Source organism: Echeneis naucrates, chromosome 21 (genome assembly GCF_900963305.1).
Source record: "Echeneis naucrates chromosome 21, fEcheNa1.1, whole genome shotgun sequence".
Classification (NCBI taxonomy): Eukaryota; Metazoa; Chordata; class Actinopteri; order Carangiformes; family Echeneidae; genus Echeneis; species Echeneis naucrates.
The window spans coordinates 17035923-17055836 of NC_042531.1; the positions used below are offsets into that span (position 1 = coordinate 17035923).

General features: G+C 38.5%; 5 protein-coding genes across 5 annotated transcripts; 3 read left to right on the forward strand and 2 right to left on the reverse strand.

Annotated features, from left to right (window-relative positions):
- Positions 1–751: 751 nt before the first annotated feature.
- LOC115062347 (putative methyltransferase DDB_G0268948) lies at positions 752–4354 on the reverse strand. The gene is made up of 6 exons (XM_029530999.1): positions 4244–4354; positions 4003–4163; positions 3078–3294; positions 2155–2258; positions 1595–1732; positions 752–878 (listed from the first exon to the last, which is right to left on the reverse strand). Exons 1-6 carry the CDS (start codon positions 4352–4354, stop codon positions 782–784), a joined length of 828 nt encoding a protein of 275 aa, XP_029386859.1. The 3' UTR covers positions 752–781.
- A 1766-nt stretch (positions 4355–6120) lies between these two features.
- LOC115062381 (putative methyltransferase DDB_G0268948) lies at positions 6121–9101 on the reverse strand. The gene is made up of 6 exons (XM_029531030.1): positions 8985–9101; positions 8699–8859; positions 7804–8017; positions 6723–6823; positions 6393–6530; positions 6121–6211 (listed from the first exon to the last, which is right to left on the reverse strand). Exons 1-6 carry the CDS (start codon positions 9093–9095, stop codon positions 6121–6123), a joined length of 816 nt encoding a protein of 271 aa, XP_029386890.1. The 5' UTR covers positions 9096–9101.
- A 5005-nt stretch (positions 9102–14106) lies between these two features.
- On the forward strand, positions 14107–15362 carry LOC115062223 (olfactory receptor 4Q2-like). The gene is made up of 2 exons (XM_029530855.1): positions 14107–15006; positions 15249–15362. Exons 1-2 carry the CDS (start codon positions 14107–14109, stop codon positions 15360–15362), a joined length of 1014 nt encoding a protein of 337 aa, XP_029386715.1.
- A 925-nt stretch (positions 15363–16287) lies between these two features.
- LOC115062224 (olfactory receptor 4Q2-like) lies at positions 16288–17220 on the forward strand. The gene has a single exon (XM_029530856.1). It carries the CDS (start codon positions 16288–16290, stop codon positions 17218–17220), a length of 933 nt encoding a protein of 310 aa, XP_029386716.1.
- A 1242-nt stretch (positions 17221–18462) lies between these two features.
- On the forward strand, positions 18463–19416 carry LOC115062225 (olfactory receptor 142-like). Its single transcript, XM_029530857.1, has one exon. The coding sequence runs from the start codon at positions 18463–18465 to the stop codon at positions 19414–19416; it is 954 nt and encodes a 317-aa protein (XP_029386717.1).
- The last annotated feature ends 498 nt before the right edge of the window (positions 19417–19914 follow it).

Genomic DNA, 19914 nt, shown 5'->3' on the forward strand with positions numbered 1-19914 from the left:
TCCTCAGAGTCCCTGTCAGCTTTCTTTACATGACAAACATCAGAGGAATCTGAAGAAAATCCAAGATTGACCAGTGAAGCCAGTGAAGACCTAGCTTCAGACCCAGAAAGAAACTATGCCTATGTCTAAGGATTACGATCAGTCACATTCTCTCTCTGGCTTTGGAGCAGGAAGAAGAAAGAGCTGTCTAAGTTCTGACACCAAAAAAAACCCCCCTTTGCTCCATCGCAGTCACTTTGCAGGATAAATTAAAAAAGTGGGAATCTTGTATAGTGACACAATACATAGCATGACATCATCCCAAATACATATTGCATAATGTCTTTTTTTATGTGGTAAATATAATAGTGACTGACTGCGTGAAATTCCATCTGCGAGGCTGGTCACATTAAGATTTGACTTTTGATCAAATGCTTCCCTCTAGTGGTATTTTGTAAATCAAACACTCCTTATATATTACATGAGGTCAAACGGCTAAGATATTTGAAAAAGACTAATTAGACATAAGATATCATTTTAAATCGTAAAGTGTCATACAGTATTCACCTAAAATCTTCACGCAAACACTTCCCATCTACATGAATAATATAATCCAAATATACGGGGTAACCGTGAATAAAAGGACGACCACTACAGGAAGATATTAAAGAGGAAATGAACATCGCTGCAGCCTGTGTTCCTGTGGAATTCTCCAACACCTAAACGTCCAGCTGTTGTTTGTACATAAATGGCATACGACGGCAGAACCCACAGTGCAGGTTTCTGTGAATGTTGGCAGGAGTCAGGCGTCCTCTGGTTTGCAGGCCAGTAGGTAGAAATACTTCACAGCCACCTCCACCTCTGTATCTGCAGAGCTGACCTTCATAGTGGACATCAGCCTGGAGAGAGGAGCGGTGGACAACATGCTGTCGCTGTTACACGCCCCACCATGTTGGATTTTGTTTCATATTAACATTAATTCATTTCTTTCATCAGTCCATTGCACTTGCTCAAATGCAATCAACAAGCTTCTTTAGTTTTACTTTGGCATTGCGCAAGGCCATGCACAGACATGTTGGGGAGCAGAGTAAAAGGGCACCCCTCCCTTAACTATTTACAGAAAAATAAAGTTGCATGTATAATCAATGAAATCAATTACATATTTATTATCTATAACATTTTGCAGAAGTTTAAATACTTCATTTATTAGACGCTACAGAGACAACAGCAAAGAAAACTGCCACTGAACAACAACAAACATACAATAAATAAATAATTAAACAACCAACCAATCTATAATAAGAACTGGGGGAAAAAGTGTGCAGAAAGACATCTATCTTGCCACTGTCACCAAGTACTTGCTCCTGGGGGGATCTGTTGGGTCCCTTTAAATAAATGTATAAAGAATTTGGTCGAGACCTGCTCCATATATAAAGCGCATTAACTTTGTTATGATTTGGCACTATATAGATAAATTTTGATTTGATTTATCTTCTTTCAGGCCAAAAGGTCAGGTACTGGAGAACCACTTGAGGTCTAGTTTTTCACATGCCTGCTGTGACTCACATGGATGTTAATATATATTTATACTGTGCTCTGAACATGAGGGACTTACCTTTGGCCGATGTCCTGGGACAGATTGGCGGCCCTCTGTGGGTCATCTCTCAGCAGAGCCTGATAACTGGAGAAAGACTCCACCATTCCCATGTAGCTGGACAGAGGCATGGATCTTCTTACCCACACACACTCTTGCCTTCAAAAGTGAATACTTACAAAAATAAATCCCAATGAATGGCACTTTTCTTTTAATAGGACAAAAGGGAAGAAGACATACATCTTTAAATATTAGCTCAAATACACAGTGCTCAGAGATTTGTGGCTTTGATATATGTCAGCACAAACAAAATTGAAATCCAAGTTTTTTCCAAAAGTAGCTAAAATCTTTGTGTTCTCAAGGTAAAATAGTGTTGGTATATTTATGCATAATTTGATACTACGCATTGAGCTAGGAAAAACCCAATTTAGCTCTGTTTTCCAAATGATAATTAACTTTACTTTGCCTTTGCCTTACATCTGGAGACCTAAACATTCATCAAATAACTTTACAGAAGAAAATAACATGTATTTGTGTTTCATCCATGCACAAAAGCAGAATTAACAAAATATAACACTCACCACTCCTTTTCAGGATACGGGAGGGATTCATATGTCCCCCTGTATAACTCAATAGAGCTGGGACCAAGATGAGGACTGCGATATGGCTGTAATGCTGCATAAAACTGACCACACACGAGAGAGACAGCCACTAGATTAATTTCTTCCATCAGCTCCATAACGGCATCATTGGTAGCATGAACGCGTTTTAGTCAGTAATAGATTGGCTTTTATTCAATGATCTTTTAAAGAACCTAGCTCCAAGTTGGTAGATATTTTTTACAGCATACTGCATCTCCACATGCTGGTATAAGTGTATTCCCAAGTGTGAAGAGATGATTGTGTTGCTCATTTTGAGTCAAAGTCATGACTCCTTTCACCCAAAAAATGCACTTTAGGTACAGGATATGGAGGATGATGATGATGATGATGATGGAGTCTCCCTTTAAATGTATGGTACCGTGTGCGTGATGCTGATTCTTTTGTACACACCACCAAAAGCCAGAAGGACTTCCAATATTTGTCTGATTTTAAAGGGAGACTAGTTGTACCGTTAATCATGAGACTGTGATTAGTTTATATTATCTATTTTCTCAGTGTGAAAAAGATATATATTTTGTTTCATGCCTAGATTATCACGAACGCTATATGTTGGTCATACAGGAGATTTTAAAATAGTAAGAAATTTACAGGCTTATCTTAAATCTGAATAAAAGCTTGTATTTGCAGGCCTCTGGCAGATGGGCAGTGCAGTTCTCTGTTTTTATAGAACATGTAATCATATGAACAGTATGTGACAAACAGTTGTAAATGGTGTTTATCCCCAGGTGGAGGACCATATCTGCCTTGTCCATGTCAGACAATGTTTCTCTAGTTAGTACATGTGTCAGCAAGATTGATCCCTGCCGGTAATTTCAGTGGCTGACAATGACCTCGGTAAGTACCTCTTTGCAGACTTGGTTCAGGGTGTGTGAGCAGCAGTCGGGGTAGCTGAGCTCCATGTTCATGGTGTAGTTGAGCAGAGCTAAGCAGCCACGGGGCCTCAGGACCCTGTGGGCCTCTTGGAGAAAGCGTTGCCTGTCAAACCAGTGGAATGCAGACATGGCTGTCACCAGGTCCACTGAGCTGTCAGCAAACGGCAGCTCCTCAGCCACACACTGTCTGGAAAGCAACAGATCATTGACCAAATCAGACGTCTGAATTTACTCGGTGAAGAGGAATTTGGACCAGAAGGATACATTGTGTATGGTGGTGACGGAGGACAGTTGAACTCATTGCACTTGTATTTTCCATATCCTCTGGGTCATCAACTGTGAAAATCCTGACTGATGTGAACTTTGTTGCTTGTTGCTTCTATTCCAACTGTGCTCTGCACTCATGATAAACTGATAAATGCTGAAATTTAATGAGGGAGGCAACAACAAAACTTTTATAATTAATAGTATGGTTGGTTGACAGGAACATGGATTCTTAGAAATAAATGAGATGTTTTTACACCGGGTGAGGTAACCATAGTGTCAGTGGTGTAACATTTTTTATATATTTTCTTGATGTTTTATAGCCAAACAACAAATGAGGATCAGCTTATCCTGTTCACAGTGCACTCATTCTGTAGTGTGGGCCTCACAGCAGGGCCTCACCCGACAAAAGAGGGACATTGTCCTCACTTTGGCCAAAACTCAACAAAGGAGCTTAGCAGATTCCCAGTTATAATGTTTTTTGTTGGGCTTTTTTTTGTTTGTTTGTTTTTTTTGTTTGTTTATCTGTTTTTTATTTCTCACTCACTGTAGTCTTAAGTGAACAAGGAGCCTGACTGCAGTCTATTTGCTTTTCGAGTATTTGCTGTTGCAAACCGAAATCCATGCTTACTTATAAGTGATGTTTGGCTTTTTGGCATGCTCCAAAGCCACTTCCAGCTGGGCAGGACTTACATCTGTGCCCACCACTGAAGCAAAGTGCTTGGCCAGTAGCAAGGTGCCCTGTCCTGAGCCACAACCCACGTCCACTGCCAGCTCGAAGGAATGGACTTTCTGACAACAAATCATATTGTTACTAACAATGAAAGAAAGAATTTCAGCATTTGTTAATAACACAGAGGCCACCAACTTACTTTTTTTTCCATGAAGTCTAGCACTTGTTGTATGAGATGATGAGATGGAGAGATCCTGTACCTCCAGTAGGAAGCAGCATGCTCCTTGCCTTCAAACAGGCGGAAAGCCATTTCCAGCTGATGCCTCAGTGAACAGAGCTATCATAAGTTTCATAAAGAGATTACTGAACTCTATCCTCATGTGGGTAACAAGATAAAAGGAGCAAGCACCCACACTGAGGGACCTGTATACTCCTTTCTTCCAGCAGTCAGACACATACACAATAACACACACAAGAGGCAAATAGAGGTGTTCCTGGGAACTGGGAGGGCTCATTGCTTCCCCTGGTATGTGGTGTGTTTGACAATGAGGGTGTTTAAAGGGACAGCACAAAAAAAAATCTATTTTATATCTTTTTGATGTACAACTCTCCTTCATGTGTAGCAGTGCAAAAAAAGCTAAATTTAATTTATTTAATAATTATTACAATATATAGAAATCCAGGTGTAACAAAAAAAGGCCCAAAAGTACGGGGTCACTTGATAGCATGTGTGTCTGTCAGAACCAATGAAACCCCCCTGGTGAGCATGGTGGTGGGGGGGAAGCAACAAGGCATGTGAGGCATTTAACATTTCCTGTGTTGGAATCCCTCAGATAGTTTCTCATACTCCGTGATTTCATGGTACTCATTAACTGGAGGTTGTTTGTGATCGACATCTCAAGATGTGTTGCTCAGCAGAGCATACTCCTCTGGATAAATGAAATATGCTCCAATCCCAAAATATCACACATTTTTTACTGGAGTAGTCAGTTTCAATCGGCTTCATTTCAGTTTCAAAGCTCATTGTGTTGAAAATCAAATAGAAAATAAACTGGTTTTGAGTATGATCACTATTAATACATTACATGGGCAAGTCTTCCTGCCTGTAGGTTAACCTACTTAAACTTTTACATAGTAACATTTGACTATGTAAGAGTCAAACATTAAATGCTTCTTTCTATTATATCAGGCAAACAGCTAAAGGTAAAATCTAAACAAAACTGATCTGTTGGTGACTTTCATATTTTTGGAGTATCATATTGACTCTTCAGATCAATTTTTTTGCTAAATTATTTTGTATTTTAAATAATGTTGGGTTCATTTAGCAATAAAGAGCATTTGCTACGTTTATTATAGTCTTTTAAAACCTGCCAATGAAGTATTGCATTTCTTTGAATGGCTGAGTTTTAGTTATTGAAATTAATTAATACTTTTCTTTTTTTTCCCCAATTTCTACATGTAGTAAGAACTGAGTACTTTAGCTTTATTCCCGCTGCACAAGCAGTGCGAAGTGTCAAAAGCACCAAGCTGCCCTCAGCATGCTGAGACATAAGACAGAGTAAAGACAGCACCTATAACAAATAAATAGGCCACCAACCACGCCATGTTTCTGAGAGCTTGGCTCAAAAAAAAAAAAAAAAACTAAACTAAACATCTCATTTATCCCAAAGCATTTAAGCTCCCCTTCTGTGCAACAACAGTGAAAGGCATGTTAAATTTCAGAAGAAATGATGTTTCAGAGTTACATAAACTCTCTGTGTGCATTTAAGCCAGAAAGGGATCATCTGTGGGCTGAGAAATATTTTGAGAAATTGTTTTAATGCAAAGTGAAACCCACCCAGTAATATCAAATATAGGCAGGATATGAAGTTATTAGAGTAGATGATTTTTTTAAAGATAACTACACACACAGGTTCATCTTACTTCTAACAAATACGTATATCTACATTTACCAGGTGCATAATTATATAAATTTTAATGTTTTCAGCTTCATGACATGAACGCCAACTTCCCATTTATTACCATACTCAAAAGTGTTGGTCCCTCTAAAAACATATGCTGTATTGATAGTTAGGATCATTGTGGTTTTGATGCCAATACACAGTAATACTCCAGCTCCCACTCTATCTCGGTGTCAGGACATGTGACCCCCATCTCCTCCAGACACCTGTGGAGCAGTGCAGACACCGATTTATTCATTCACCATGCATTAAAGCCAACTCAAAAAAGACAAAAAGACGCTTGAACAGTTAATCTTCCATAAAAGCATCAATGAAGGCAGACCCACACGATTATGTGTTCAATATGTCTGAATATGGTGGTGTGTTTTTTCTGTGGAGGTAGGCTACCTCCTTTGAGTGTTGAGCAGCAGGTCATGAGCAGCCTGATGGTCTGTCTTCCTATAGGCCTGGAACATGGACCAGGACTCAATGAATCCCACCAGGTGCCTGACTTTGATCAAAGACTTCACTCGAATACTCTCGATCCTGTTGTGTCGACACAAAGTGCTGATGTTCAGTTAGACGTAAAAATGGTGAAAATAAAACAGTGACAATAAGAGAATCAGTATTTCAAAGAATAACGTTAGCAAAGGGGATAGTGTAACTATCTTGTATGGACTACAGGCAGTGGTACTGCTTTAGTCAGGACATAGGCGTGTTTAGCTGTGTGCTGTTTACCTCTCTTTATCTGGAAAAGGTATGGCAGAGTACAGCTCGCTCAGCTTACTGTCACACAGGTCTACTGCTCTGCTGCTGTGCGGCCTCAGCAGCTGCTTAACCTGGAAGTGAACATAATAGAAGAGTTAGGCATACATTTTAACTTCACTTTCAACTTTATGGTCATCCCGAAGGAAATGTTCGTGCATATTGACAATTGTCATGACAGAAGGAGTCGGGGTTTTTTTGAGTAAGATTCAGTGATGGCCTCACTTTCTCTCGGGCCGCTGCCCAGCTCACATCTGCAAGGAGTAAGTTCCTCTTGTTTCCCCTTGTTTTCATTTTCCCCGTATGTTTTTCAGTGCTAGTGTTTATTTTGTTATTTTAGTTTGGGTTAGCGGCATAGTGATTAGTGCTGTTGCCTCACAGCAAGAAGCTTGTGGTTTTGATTCCCGGATAAGCGATATAAAATGACAGAGAGAGAGGGGGGTGGTGGACATCACAGATAGCCCAAGTTTCAGTTTCCTTTGCTTTGTTAGGATTAGATTTTTTTTTTTCTTTTCCCCTTTTTGATAGGTTAGAGGATGATAGCTGGCTGTGATGGCTGGCCCAGTGATTTTCTTATCTTTTGTTCTATTCGGCCTAGATCTCCATTCCATTCTCCTTTGGTTGATATTTTGTTCAAGTTTAATTGCTCGATTTAAAAGGAAGTTTGGTTTTGGTACAGTATATATGCAAACCTTAAGGTTAAGGGTCTGCAATACATATGTTTATTAATCAGCCTGACACTAGGCTGAAATGAGCCTCATGAACGTGTGTTAGCATTAGCTCCTAATTTTAAACACATGAATTTGTTCTACTTATTATATGTTGATGCTTATGGTAAACAAGACATGTTCATAGGTGGTAATTGTTGTTTTTGAACACCTGACAGAGCCAGAATACCTGATTCTTCCTTCTACCAGCCTTTAAATATGTAACCATGTTATAATTCATATTCAGAAAGAAAGTAAATGTGTGCAATTTCACAAAAATCTCAAACTAATCCTTAAAACCCTGAAGAGGATTGTTATATCCATGCAAAGTCAGTTGTTACACCCACCTCCTCATAGATGTGGCGGAGTTGTTCTCCACAGTTCTGGTAGTAAAAGCTGGTATAAGTAGCGTAGCCCACTAGAGCTATACAGCCCCGGGGTTTCAGCACCCGACTTGCCTCAGCCAGAAATCTCGACTGATCAAACCAGTGTGCTGCTGACGCCGCTGCCAAAAGATCAACAGAGCCATCTGCAAAAGGAAGCTCCTCCGCTGTCCCCTTCCTGTGAGAGCAACGGACAGATAACCCCTGTACAGCCAAACAGCGGGCAGAGAGAGAGCACAACCCCAAAACATATTTCACTCATCAGACCAGCACCAGTAGCTATATCAACATTCTGCCCCACTCTCCACCCAAGTGTCCTCTTGAAAGGTTAAAGGTCATGAGAAACTGGTTGGTACTGCTTATCTCTCTTTATTCAAACATCCACCAAACCCTTTTAACTGATGTGAAAACAGTTGAAAGAGTGCTACAACAATGAAGAATAGGTAACGAGAAAAGTGCGGTGTCATCGATGTATTGGGCATCGTATACGGTCATGCATACGGTTATTTGGGAAATCATTTGGGGACTGACATTATGAGAGTAAAACGTATTCGCTTTCTTGCCAGAGAGTTATTTGAAAACATAGTGATTACACACATCTCCCGCTGACTATATAAGTAATGCCAGTAGACTCCAGCTTAGTTTAGCTCAGCATAAGCAGTGCAAAGTAGATTGTGCCCTAACCCTAACCCGATCTTAGGAGGGGAGGATGACTTTGGAGTTGTGCTGTTGGTATTCATTTTAAACTCTTAAATAAACTAACAGGCCCGCGCCTCCAGCTTCACATTCAGCAAACAATAGAATGGGTTAGATCCTCCTGTCTAACTTTTGGAAAGAACACAAAGTTTCCTCCTCCTACCTGTATTTGACGTTTGGGTATCCCTGCACAGCTTTGGCCTCCTCCAGCTGACACTCACTGATGTCAATGCCCACCACTTCTTCGAAGTGTGGAGCCAGAAGCCGAGAATTCTGACCTGTTCCACATCCCAGATCCACAGCCAGCTCATGTGGCTGTCCCTTCTGAGGATGTCAACAAATATGCACTCATTTTTTTCTCTCATACGCTCTTTTGTTTATTTTTACTGCAAATGCATTAGTGAATACACAATATGCACAACGATAACAGTGTATAGTGCACACTTTACCTTTTCATCTAGATATTGCAGAATAATATTCTTGACCTCATCTGGAGCTGGAAAGCGATACTTTTGATATATGGAAGCATGTTCTTTCCCCTCAAATAGCCGGTATGTCATGGTGGTGTTTTTTGTCGCTGTTTTCAGTCTTCTCTTTCTGACCTGTTGATCACTTTGTCCAGCCTCTGCTTTCTTCACTCTCAGTTGCTTGGTTTGTTCTCCTGCTTTAAGCCTATTGTATCTTCTAAAAACTCATTCTCTTATCTTGCTTCTTGCTTATCTCTATGCGACTTCCTTTGCTGATTTCTGCCCGGACACTCTCACACTCTGCTCTCTTGCCAATAATTAACTCCCCACTCCAATTCCTGCCGGGTAATTCAGTCTCTTTAATAGCTAACAGGCAGATGATTGTCAGAAAAATTTTAGTTCCACCAGAAAAAAAAAAATTGTATTTCAACGTGAAAAGTTTCCATGATATATGTCACAGTTGGGTGTGGGGGTGCAGAAATGAGGACCCAAATGCAGGAGCCACAAGAACCAGGTAGGTGTGAAGGGTGAGAATTAAATTGCAAAAAAAAAAAAAAAAAACTACAAAAGAACTGAGATGTGGGGGACAACAGGTAGGCAAGCAAAGACCACAAGCAGAGAGACAGACAAAGAGCCAACGTGTGATCAAGGGACAAGGGTCTGACCAGGACTAACCACAAAGCAGGACTTAAATACAGTGACTAGACAAGACACAGGTGAACCACATTAGGGCAGGGAAGGCAATCAGGAAGTAAAGCAACGGTCAGCACGGTAGAACCACGACTTCAATATAAAACAGGAAGTGACAACACAAACCGAACACACTAGACAGAACTTGAAACGTGACAGAACTGTGAGACTCAAATCAGAATGAACTCTAAACATGACAGAGAAACTCAAACCCCGACAGTGCAACCAAACCCATGACAATATATGGAAGAAATGTTTTTAGTATTCTACATAATTTCGTCATACTTATGTTTCATGATATAGCTCCATCAACAGGTCAGATTTTGATTCATCCTGCAGAGGGTAACTTAACAGAGGTGTTAGAATTGTTTTATTATGGCATTGGACTTCCATGTTGGCAGGGATACAACAATACTGTCCCCGAAACAAAGAGGACTTGTTTAATCTTAACCTTGACCTGATACGACACTTCCTGCCTACATGGGCCCTTAACTGCCAAATCCCTCCTTAAAACTGCAGCGGGAATATAACATTACAACTGCAAACACCAAATCATTGCGATTGGATTTTCTTGTATGATTTATTAATGTTTATTGTTCCTTATTTTGACAGCTTGCTAAACAGAAAAACACATTTGCTGTGCTATGTTTGGTTACCCAGGATGGACCTCCAGGGTAGCAAAGTGTGTTTAATTGCTCTCGAGAGACGGCAGCGATAATGACCTGTTGACCATTTCCAACTTAACTGTTGGTTATGTTTATAGCATTTGGAAAACAAAGGCGAACCCCATGGGGTCTCATTATGGATGTGACATCATCAAACATTACACAGGTGGAGTGGAGTCTAATGCGTATTAATCCAATATAACTACATTTTATACATTTATTTTTAAGGAAAAGTAAGAATAACTCCAATGTCTCCGAGGGGAAGTTTGTCTAGAACAACCGTGCCATGCAGCTGTAAAACAGATAAAACAGACACATACCTTCACAAACACTTATTTCTGGCTAATGTGAAGGGGCAATAATTCATCAGGTCCAAAATATACACATGGGATGTCAGGAGCAGGTGTGGACATTAGTGTCCAGGGCTGAGGGACTAATAAAAGTCATTATATTGACCTTGCATCACTCAAGTGTATGTGTGTATGGATGGTTGTTTTCATAAGTGTACTGCAGACCGAGCAAAGGATTGCATCACATGGCCTCATAACCGTTTGGTTTTCTTTTGATCCCCCTGAGTAACTCAGATTAGTACACAAGAGTCTATAGATGTTACTCACTCACTCACTCACTCATCTTCAAATGCTTCTTCCGTTTTCCGGGTCGCGGGGCTGATGGAGCCAATCCCAGCTCACATCGGGCGTGGGGCGGGGTACACCCTGGACAGGTCGCCAACACGCAAATACAATCAGACAAACGACCACTCCCGCTCGCATTCACACCTACGGTCAATTTAGAATAAGCGGTTAACCTTGACATGCATGTCTTTGGACGGTGGGAGGAAACCTACGCGACAACGCTAACCACTACGCCGCCGTGCTGCCCTATAGCTGTTACTATTGGGCTGATATACCAAGTCCAGGGTTAAGTAAAGATTTGAAATTTATTTAAAAATGGTATCGCTGATAATAATTCACATCTAACACTTGAGACTAAAAATATCATATTGTTTAAGTGAGTCCTTCTTCATGTATACAGTGTTACCTGTATATCTGCACTCCCTTGTAAATTCATGGCGTTGGATTTCTGACCTCAAGAACCTCAAGCTGTTTGGTCTCTATGAAAAAGTTTTGCCACCAGCTTTTTTATGTTTGGAAAGTCCAGGAACAGACCAAGCCAACAGTCAATTCATATTGTGACAAGTTAGGCCTGCCTTCCCAACAACTTCTTTACTGTATGTTATTACGCCATGCCACAGGACATTTTTATCCAAAACGTACATCAGAGAGCAGCACATTTTCAATACAGTGCATGTCCTTCCATCATGATGAAACACTATGGACACTATATTTTATTTGTGACTTTGTCAAAAAAGTCAAGGGACAATGACACTGGTTGTGTCCTGAACATGGAGACATTGAGTTGCTTTGCGCAGCATTTTCATTAGTTTAAATGCTTATGTCAACCTTCTTATACGCTCACAAGGCCAACATACAGAGACGGACAGAGACCAACAACCACTCAAACTAGGACCTACAGGCAATTTAGAGTCACCAATCAACCTAAACATGCATGTCTTGGACCTGGAGGAACCCCACACTAGCACAGGGGGAGTCAAACAGAATTGTGCTGCCCTAAGTGTTCATTATTATATTGCGATTTCATTCATGTGGTTATTCGAGGCAAACATGCATAGTCAGAGTATCTCCTGTGATAGTTAGGTGAAGCAGCGAGGGGCACAGCTCTCTGTCAGCATATCTTCGTTTCAAAATGACACCTTTTCTTTGGCACTACATGATTTTTAACTGCATAAGTGCACCCACTGAGTATATTGGAAAATGCTGAGGTTCACTTTGTCTCCAAATGAAGTTACAGCGCTGCAGGAAGCGAACATTTAAGGAATTATTGGACTGCCTCTCATGGAATCGTGTCTGAAATACGGTGGCTCTAATTGTCTTTGCGCACAGCAGCAGAACTCTCAGCTTTCATCCCCGTTCTTCCTGCTGCTTCTCTAAACTGGCAGCATGTTGACATGAATATACTTCAGGCAACACATTGACTATGGCTGGATTCCTCAACAAACTACCACTTCAACTACTTCTACTACCACAAAACAAATGCTCAGTACTAACGCTAAGCAGATGCTGAAGGGAATATCAACACTTCAACAAGTACAGTAATGTGTCATAAATACAAAACAAAAATTAAAATGTCTACTGTTGATGTTGAATGTGATGTGAATGAGATGTTGGCATCTCCTGCCCATCAGTGATTTAATGGAAATCCATCCGAAGGCTGAAGTATATTGGTAATGGTGATGAATGGTGGTGGGGAATGTTTTCTCGGTGCACTTTGATCTGATCATTGCTGCTCATCATGTGCATAACTTGTATCCACAAATCACCATGGTCTAATATGTACTTCCAGCATGAACAATCTTCACTGACAAGTCTGCAGAAGCAATATGATGCTTCATCATGTCAACATGGACTTTTAAAGGAAAGTATCCAACATCTTGAAATCCATACTATAAGACTTGAGGCTGTTTTGAGCACAAACGAAGGCCCTACCATATCCCAATCTTAATTAAGTGCTTTGAGAGTGTATAAGCTGCCAGTGCTAAAAATCCTCCAGACATGTTCATAAGTATCCGGTCTTAGAAAAACACAAAATTGATCCCATTGACTTAATCACGATGAATAATGCATTGATATCGTATCCATGCTTTCAATTAGTGCCAAAAGAAGCTCAAAACTGCATGATAGTGTGCAAACTGAACTTTTTTGCCAATCACCGCACACAGACAGCATGAGGAAGGAGCGGTGAGACTTAAACCTTTCTGTGTTTAAATGGGTAATATAACTGAGACGCTATCCTTTGTAATCTAACTTCATTTATATCATTTTATCAGGAATAATTCAAATTGCATATTTCTTACTCATAACTTTCTTGCATCATTTATTGGTTTGGAAATCCCTGTCTGTCATTTGGCTCAGGGCCATATCAAAGGCAGGAAACTAACGGCAGGATCTGATTGTGGATTTTTCCTTGCTTGTCAAACCATCTCTTGTACTGTCTCTGGGGTGAATGGAAAGCTTGGTTCCCGGCCTGGAGCCGGGAAACACATCATGTTTGGGTTAACTGGTGACTCTAAATTGTCTGTAGGTCTGAGTGTGAGTGTGAGTGAGCTCTCTGTACGACAGCTTCTTCTTCTACTGTACAACAACCTTACAAGCATGTTCGTGTCCACGGCTTTGCACAGGCTCATATTAAGGTATCTATCCTCAGTAATCAGTTTCAGGAAACTTCCCACTTTGTTTGTCCCACTTTATGTTGTCATGAAATAAAAGATGGTTGGATATTTTTCACCCATTACTGATTGATGAAAAAGCAACTTTTGGGCTAACACATGATAAATCTGTGCAAACAAAAAAAAGATCTGCAATAAGTTAAAGACATATATTTTTTCTTTTTATTGTAAAAAGAAAAAGAAAATGCAGTGATTAAATAACATTTAAAAAATGTTAGGGATGATCTCAATTTCCTTATTATTTTAGATACTTATATACTCAGGCTTCAGTTACTACAAGTTAAGTGTAGCATGTTGAAAAAACAGGTGCCCTCTCTCTGGGCGTTAATTGGCTGATTTGGAATCCCAGCTCATGTTTCGCTTCAGTCAGACAGGATATTAATGACAGTGGGATGAGAGACCAGACGCTGTTTGTGACTGAGGTACCACACACTTTTAAACCATGATGTGTAATGCTTCTTTGATAACAATGTTTTTTCTCTCAGGTTTAAACGAAGCGAAGAACCACCAGTTTACTCTCTTCTCTCTCACTTTGCTGTGCTATTGTGTAATTTGGCTGGTAAATATTTGTCTTATTGTGACCATCATCTTGGATAAAAGCCTCCATGAACCAATGTATATTCTGTTGTGCACGCTCTGCATGAATGGACTTTACGGGACAGTAGGTTTCTACCCCAAATTTCTCTGGGATCTTCTCTCTCCTGTTCACGTTATCTCTTATTCTGGTTGTCTTCTTCAGGCTTTAGTAATGTACTCTTTTGCATGCAGTGATCTGTCTATTCTTGCAGTAATGGCATATGACAGATATGTCGCCATATGCCGACCACTGGAATATCACGCTGTCATGTCCAAGCAAAGTCTCATCAAATTTGTGTGCTTCTCTTGGTTGACACCTTTCTGTATTATAGCCTTAAATATTTTTCTGACGTCTAGATTAAAATTATGCAGCCCATGCATTGCCAGACTGTTTTGTGTAAACTGGATTATTGTTCAACTTGCTTGTTACCCAGCAGAAACTATTGTTAACAACATAGTTGCATCCATGACTATAATCATTTATGTATTTCATGGACTTTTTATAGTTTGGTCTTACATTTCCCTGATTAAAATGTGTATACATTCCATAGAAAATAGGTCAAAATTCATGCAAACCTGCGTGCCACACTTACTCTCTTTATTCATTTTTCTAGTGGCTATTCTTTTTGATATTATGAGCATGAGATTTGGCTTAAAATATTTATCTCAAAACCTTCAAAATTTTGTTGCAATTGAATTTCTTATCATACCACCAATAATGAATCCTCTTATTTATGGTTTCAAATTGCCAAAAATTCGGACCAGGATTCTAGCTCATGTTTCTTTTAGAATTAAATGACGTTTATATTCCACAGTAAGGAAACAACAGTAAAGTACAATAACATACTAGTTATTACTAACCATTGAACATTTAAATCTGATTTCTTTTTTTCCCCTCCAATTTTAATGCTATTTCCCATCTTATCACTGGAGCTTCGAAGTCTGAACTTTGCACAGGACACAATATTGTATGCTGACATTATTGACTTTAAGCTCATAGTCATGGACATTGTTGTGATTCTTGTAAAACAGCAATCAATCTTTGCATTTTGGATTGTCAGCTGTGTGTGTGTTTGTGTACACAGGCATCCCAGCGGTTGGATATTTTTCACCCATTACTGATTGATGAAACAAAAAAAAAAAAAAACAACTTTTGGGATAACACATGATAAATCTGTGCAGACAAGAAAAAGATCTGCAATAAGTTAAAGACATATATGTTTTGTTTTTATTGTAAAAAGAAAAAGAAAATGCAGTGATTAAATAACATTTAAAAAATGTTAGGGATGATCTCAATTTCCTCATTATTTGATATACTTTTGCTTAAGTGATTCAACTGTTGTTGGATATGATTATATAGTGTATTTTTAAACCACACTGTTATCTGGCATACTTTTACTCCAATAACATTTACATGTGTAGATCCTGTATGCGTGTCATAATTGAAATTAGTAGTGAAGATTGTTGAGTAGGTGTAAATAACAGTGTAAGGAATAATAATAACTAACATGAATAAAGTCATTGCAAATGATCCACTTCATACCGATATGGTGGTTTTTGACTCATCCACACAGCTAACTTATAGCTGATGCATTATAAGTCTTAAGACATTGATTTAAGTTCCTCAGACAGCTTATCCAAAAAAATAAAAAATAAAAAATGCAACAAGTTGTTGAATTTAGTTTATACTAAAAGGAAAGGTGGAATCATGCACAGTGACACAAGAAGTGAACTCTTGAACAGCGACATAAACAAAAGAAAAGTAAAATGCACAATGTGTCTAAATGTGGAAATGTGGGTCAAAATAGATTTAACAATTTTGAAGTTGTTGTTAATGTTGTATGTTGTTTATTTTATGTGATACTCAGGCTTCAGTTACTACAAGTTAAGTGTAGCATGTTGAAAAAACAGGTGCCCTCTCTCTGGGCGTTAATTGGCTGATTTGGAATCCCAGCTCATGTTTCGCTTCAGTCAGACAGGATATTAATGACAGTGGGATGAGAGACCAGACGCTGTTTGTGACTGAGGTACCACACACTTTTAAACCATGATGTGTAATGCTTCTTTGATAACAATGTTTTTTCTCTCAGGTTTAAACGAAGCGAAGAACCACCAGTTTACTCTCTTCTCTCTCACTTTGCTGTGCTATTGTGTAATTTGGCTGGTAAATATTTGTCTTATTGTGACCATCATCTTGGATAAAAGCCTCCATGAACCAATGTATATTCTGTTGTGCACGCTCTGCATGAATGGACTTTACGGGACAGTAGGTTTCTACCCCAAATTTCTCTGGGATCTTCTCTCTCCTGTTCACGTTATCTCTTATTCTGGTTGTCTTCTTCAGGCTTTAGTAATGTACTCTTTTGCATGCAGTGATCTGTTTATTCTTGCAGTAATGGCATATGACAGATATGTCGCCATATGCCGACCACTGGAATATCACGCTGTCATGTCCAAGCAAAGTCTCATCAAATTTGTGTGCTTCTCTTGGTTGACACCTTTCTGTATTATAGCCTTAAATATTTTTCTGACGTCTAGATTAAAATTATGCAGCTCATGCATTGCCAGACTGTTTTGTGTAAACTGGATTATTGTTAAACTTGCTTGTTACCCAGCAGAAACTACTGTTAACAACATAGTTGCATACATGACGATAATCATTTATGTATTTCATGGAGTTTTTATAGTTTGGTCTTACATTTCCCTGATTAAAATGTGTATACATTCCATAGAAAATAGGTCAAAATTCATGCAAACCTGCGTGCCACACTTACTCTCTTTATTCATTTTTCTAGTGGCTATTCTTTTTGATGTTATGAGCATGAGATTTGGCTCAAAATATTTATCTCAAAGCCTTCAAAATTTTGTTGCAATTGAATTTCTTATCATACCGCCAATTATGAATCCTCTTATTTATGGTTTCAAATTGCCAAAAATTCGGACCAGGATTCTAGCTCGTGTCTCTTTTAGAATTAAATGACCTTTTTTATTCCACAGTAAGGAAACAACAGTAAAGTACAATAACATACTAGTTATTACTAACCATTCAACATTTAAATCTGATTTCTTTTTTTCCCCTCGAATTTTTAATGCTATTTCCCATTTTATCACTGGAGCTTCGAAGTCTGAACTTTGCACAGGACACAATATTGTATGCTGACATTATTGACTTTAAGCTCATAGTCATGGACATTGTTGTGATTCTTGTAAAACAGCAATCAATCTTTGCATTTTTGATTGTCAGCTGTGTGTGTGTTTGTGTACACAGGCATCCCAGCGGTTGGATATTTTTCACCCATTACTGATTGATGAAACAAAAAAAAAAAAAAAAACTTTTGGGATAACACATGATAAATCTGTGCAGACAAGAAAAAGATCTGCAATAAGTTAAAGACATATATTTTTTCTTTTTATTGTAAAAAGAAAACAAAAATGCAGTGATTAAATAACATTTAAAAAATGTTAGGGATGATCTCAATTTCCTCATTATTTGATATACTTTTGCTTAAGTTGTTCAACTGTTGTTGGATATGATTATATAGTGTATTTTTAAACCACACTGTTATCTGGCATACTTTTACTCCAATAACATTTACATGTGTAGATCCTGTATGCGTGTCATAATTGAAATTAGTAGTGAAGATTGTTGAGTAGGTGTAAATAACAGTGTAAGGAATAATAATAACTAACATGAATAAAGTCATTGCAAATGATCCACTTCATACCGATATGGTGGTTTTTGACTCATCCACACAGCTAACTTATAGCTGATAAATCTTAAGACATTGATTTAAGTTCCTCAGACAGCTTATCCAAAAAAATGAAAAATAAAAAATGCAACAAGTTGTTGAATTTAGTTTATACTAAAAGGAAAGGTGGAATCATGCACAGTGACACAAGAAGTGAACTCTTGAACAGCGACATAAACAAAAGAAAAGTAAAATGCACAATGTGTCTAAATGTGGAAATGTGGGTCAAAATAGATTTAACAATTTTGAAGTTGTTGTTAATGTTGTATGTTGTTTATTTTATGTGATACTCAGGCTTCAGTTACTACAAGTTAAGTGTAGCATGTTGAAAAAACAGGTGCCCTCTCTCTGGGCGTTAATTGGCTGATTTGGAATCCCAGCTCATGTTTCGCTTCAGTCAGACAGGATATTAATGACAGTGGGATGAGAGACCAGACGCTGTTTGTGACTGAGGTACCACACACTTTTAAACCATGATGTGTAATGCTTCTTTGATAACAATGTTTTTTCTCTCAGGTTTAAACGAAGCGAAGAACCACCAGTTTACTCTCTTCTCTCTCACTTTGCTGTGCTATTGTGTAATTTGGCTGGTAAATATTTGTCTTATTGTGACCATCATCTTGGATAAAAGCCTCCATGAACCAATGTATATTCTGTTGTGCACGCTCTGCATGAATGGACTTTACGGGACAGCAGGTTTCTACCCCAAATTTCTCTGGGATCTTCTCTCTCCTGTTCACGTTATCTCTTATTCTGGTTGTCTTCTTCAGGCTTTAGTAATGTACTCTTTTGCATGCAGTGATCTGTTTATTCTTGCAGTAATGGCATATGACAGATATGTCGCCATATGCCGACCACTAGAATATCACTCTGTCATGTCCAAGCAAAGTCTCATCAAATTTGTGTGCTTCTCTTGGTTGACACCTTTCTGTATTATAGCCTTAAATATTTTTCTGACGTCTAGATTAAAATTATGCAGCTCATGCATTGCCAGACTGTTTTGTGTAAACTGGATTATTGTTAAACTTGCTTGTTACCCAACAGAAACTACTGTTAACAACATTGTTGCATACATGACTATAATCATTTATGTATTTCATGGACTTTTTATAGTTTGGTCTTACATTTCCCTGATTAAAATGTGTATACATTCCATAGAAAATAGGTCAAAATTCATGCAAACCTGCGTGCCACACTTACTCTCTTTATTCATTTTTCTAGTGGCTATTCTTTTTGATGTTATGAGCATGAGATTTGGCTCAAAATATTTATCTCAAAGCCTTCAAAATTTTGTTGCAATTGAATTTCTTATCATACCACCAATTATGAATCCTCTTATTTATGGTTTCAAATTGCCAAAAATTCGGACCAGGATTCTAGCTCGTGTTTCTTTTAGAATGAAATTACTTTTTTTTATTCCACAGTAAGGAAACAACAGTAAAGTACAATAACATACTAGTTATTACTAACCATTGAACATTTAAATCAGATTTTTTTCCCCTCGAATTTTTAATGCTATTTCCCATCTTATCACTGGAGCTTCGAAGTCTGAACTTTGCACAGGACACAATATTGTATGCTGACATTATTGACTTTAAGCTCATAGTCATGGACATTGTTGTGATTCTTGTAAAACAGCAATCAATCTTTGCATTTTGGATTGTCAGCTGTGTGTGTGTCTGTGTACACAGGCATCCCAGCGGTTGGATATTTTTCACCCATTACTGATTGATGAAACAAAAAAAAAAACAACCTTTTGGGATAACACATGATAAATCTGTGCAGACAAAAAAAAGATCTGCAATAAGTTCAAGACATATATTTTTTCTTTTTATTGGAAAAAGAAAAAGAAAATGCAGTGATTAAATAACATTTAAAAAATGTTAGGGATGATCTCAATTTCCTCATTATTTTATATATTTTTG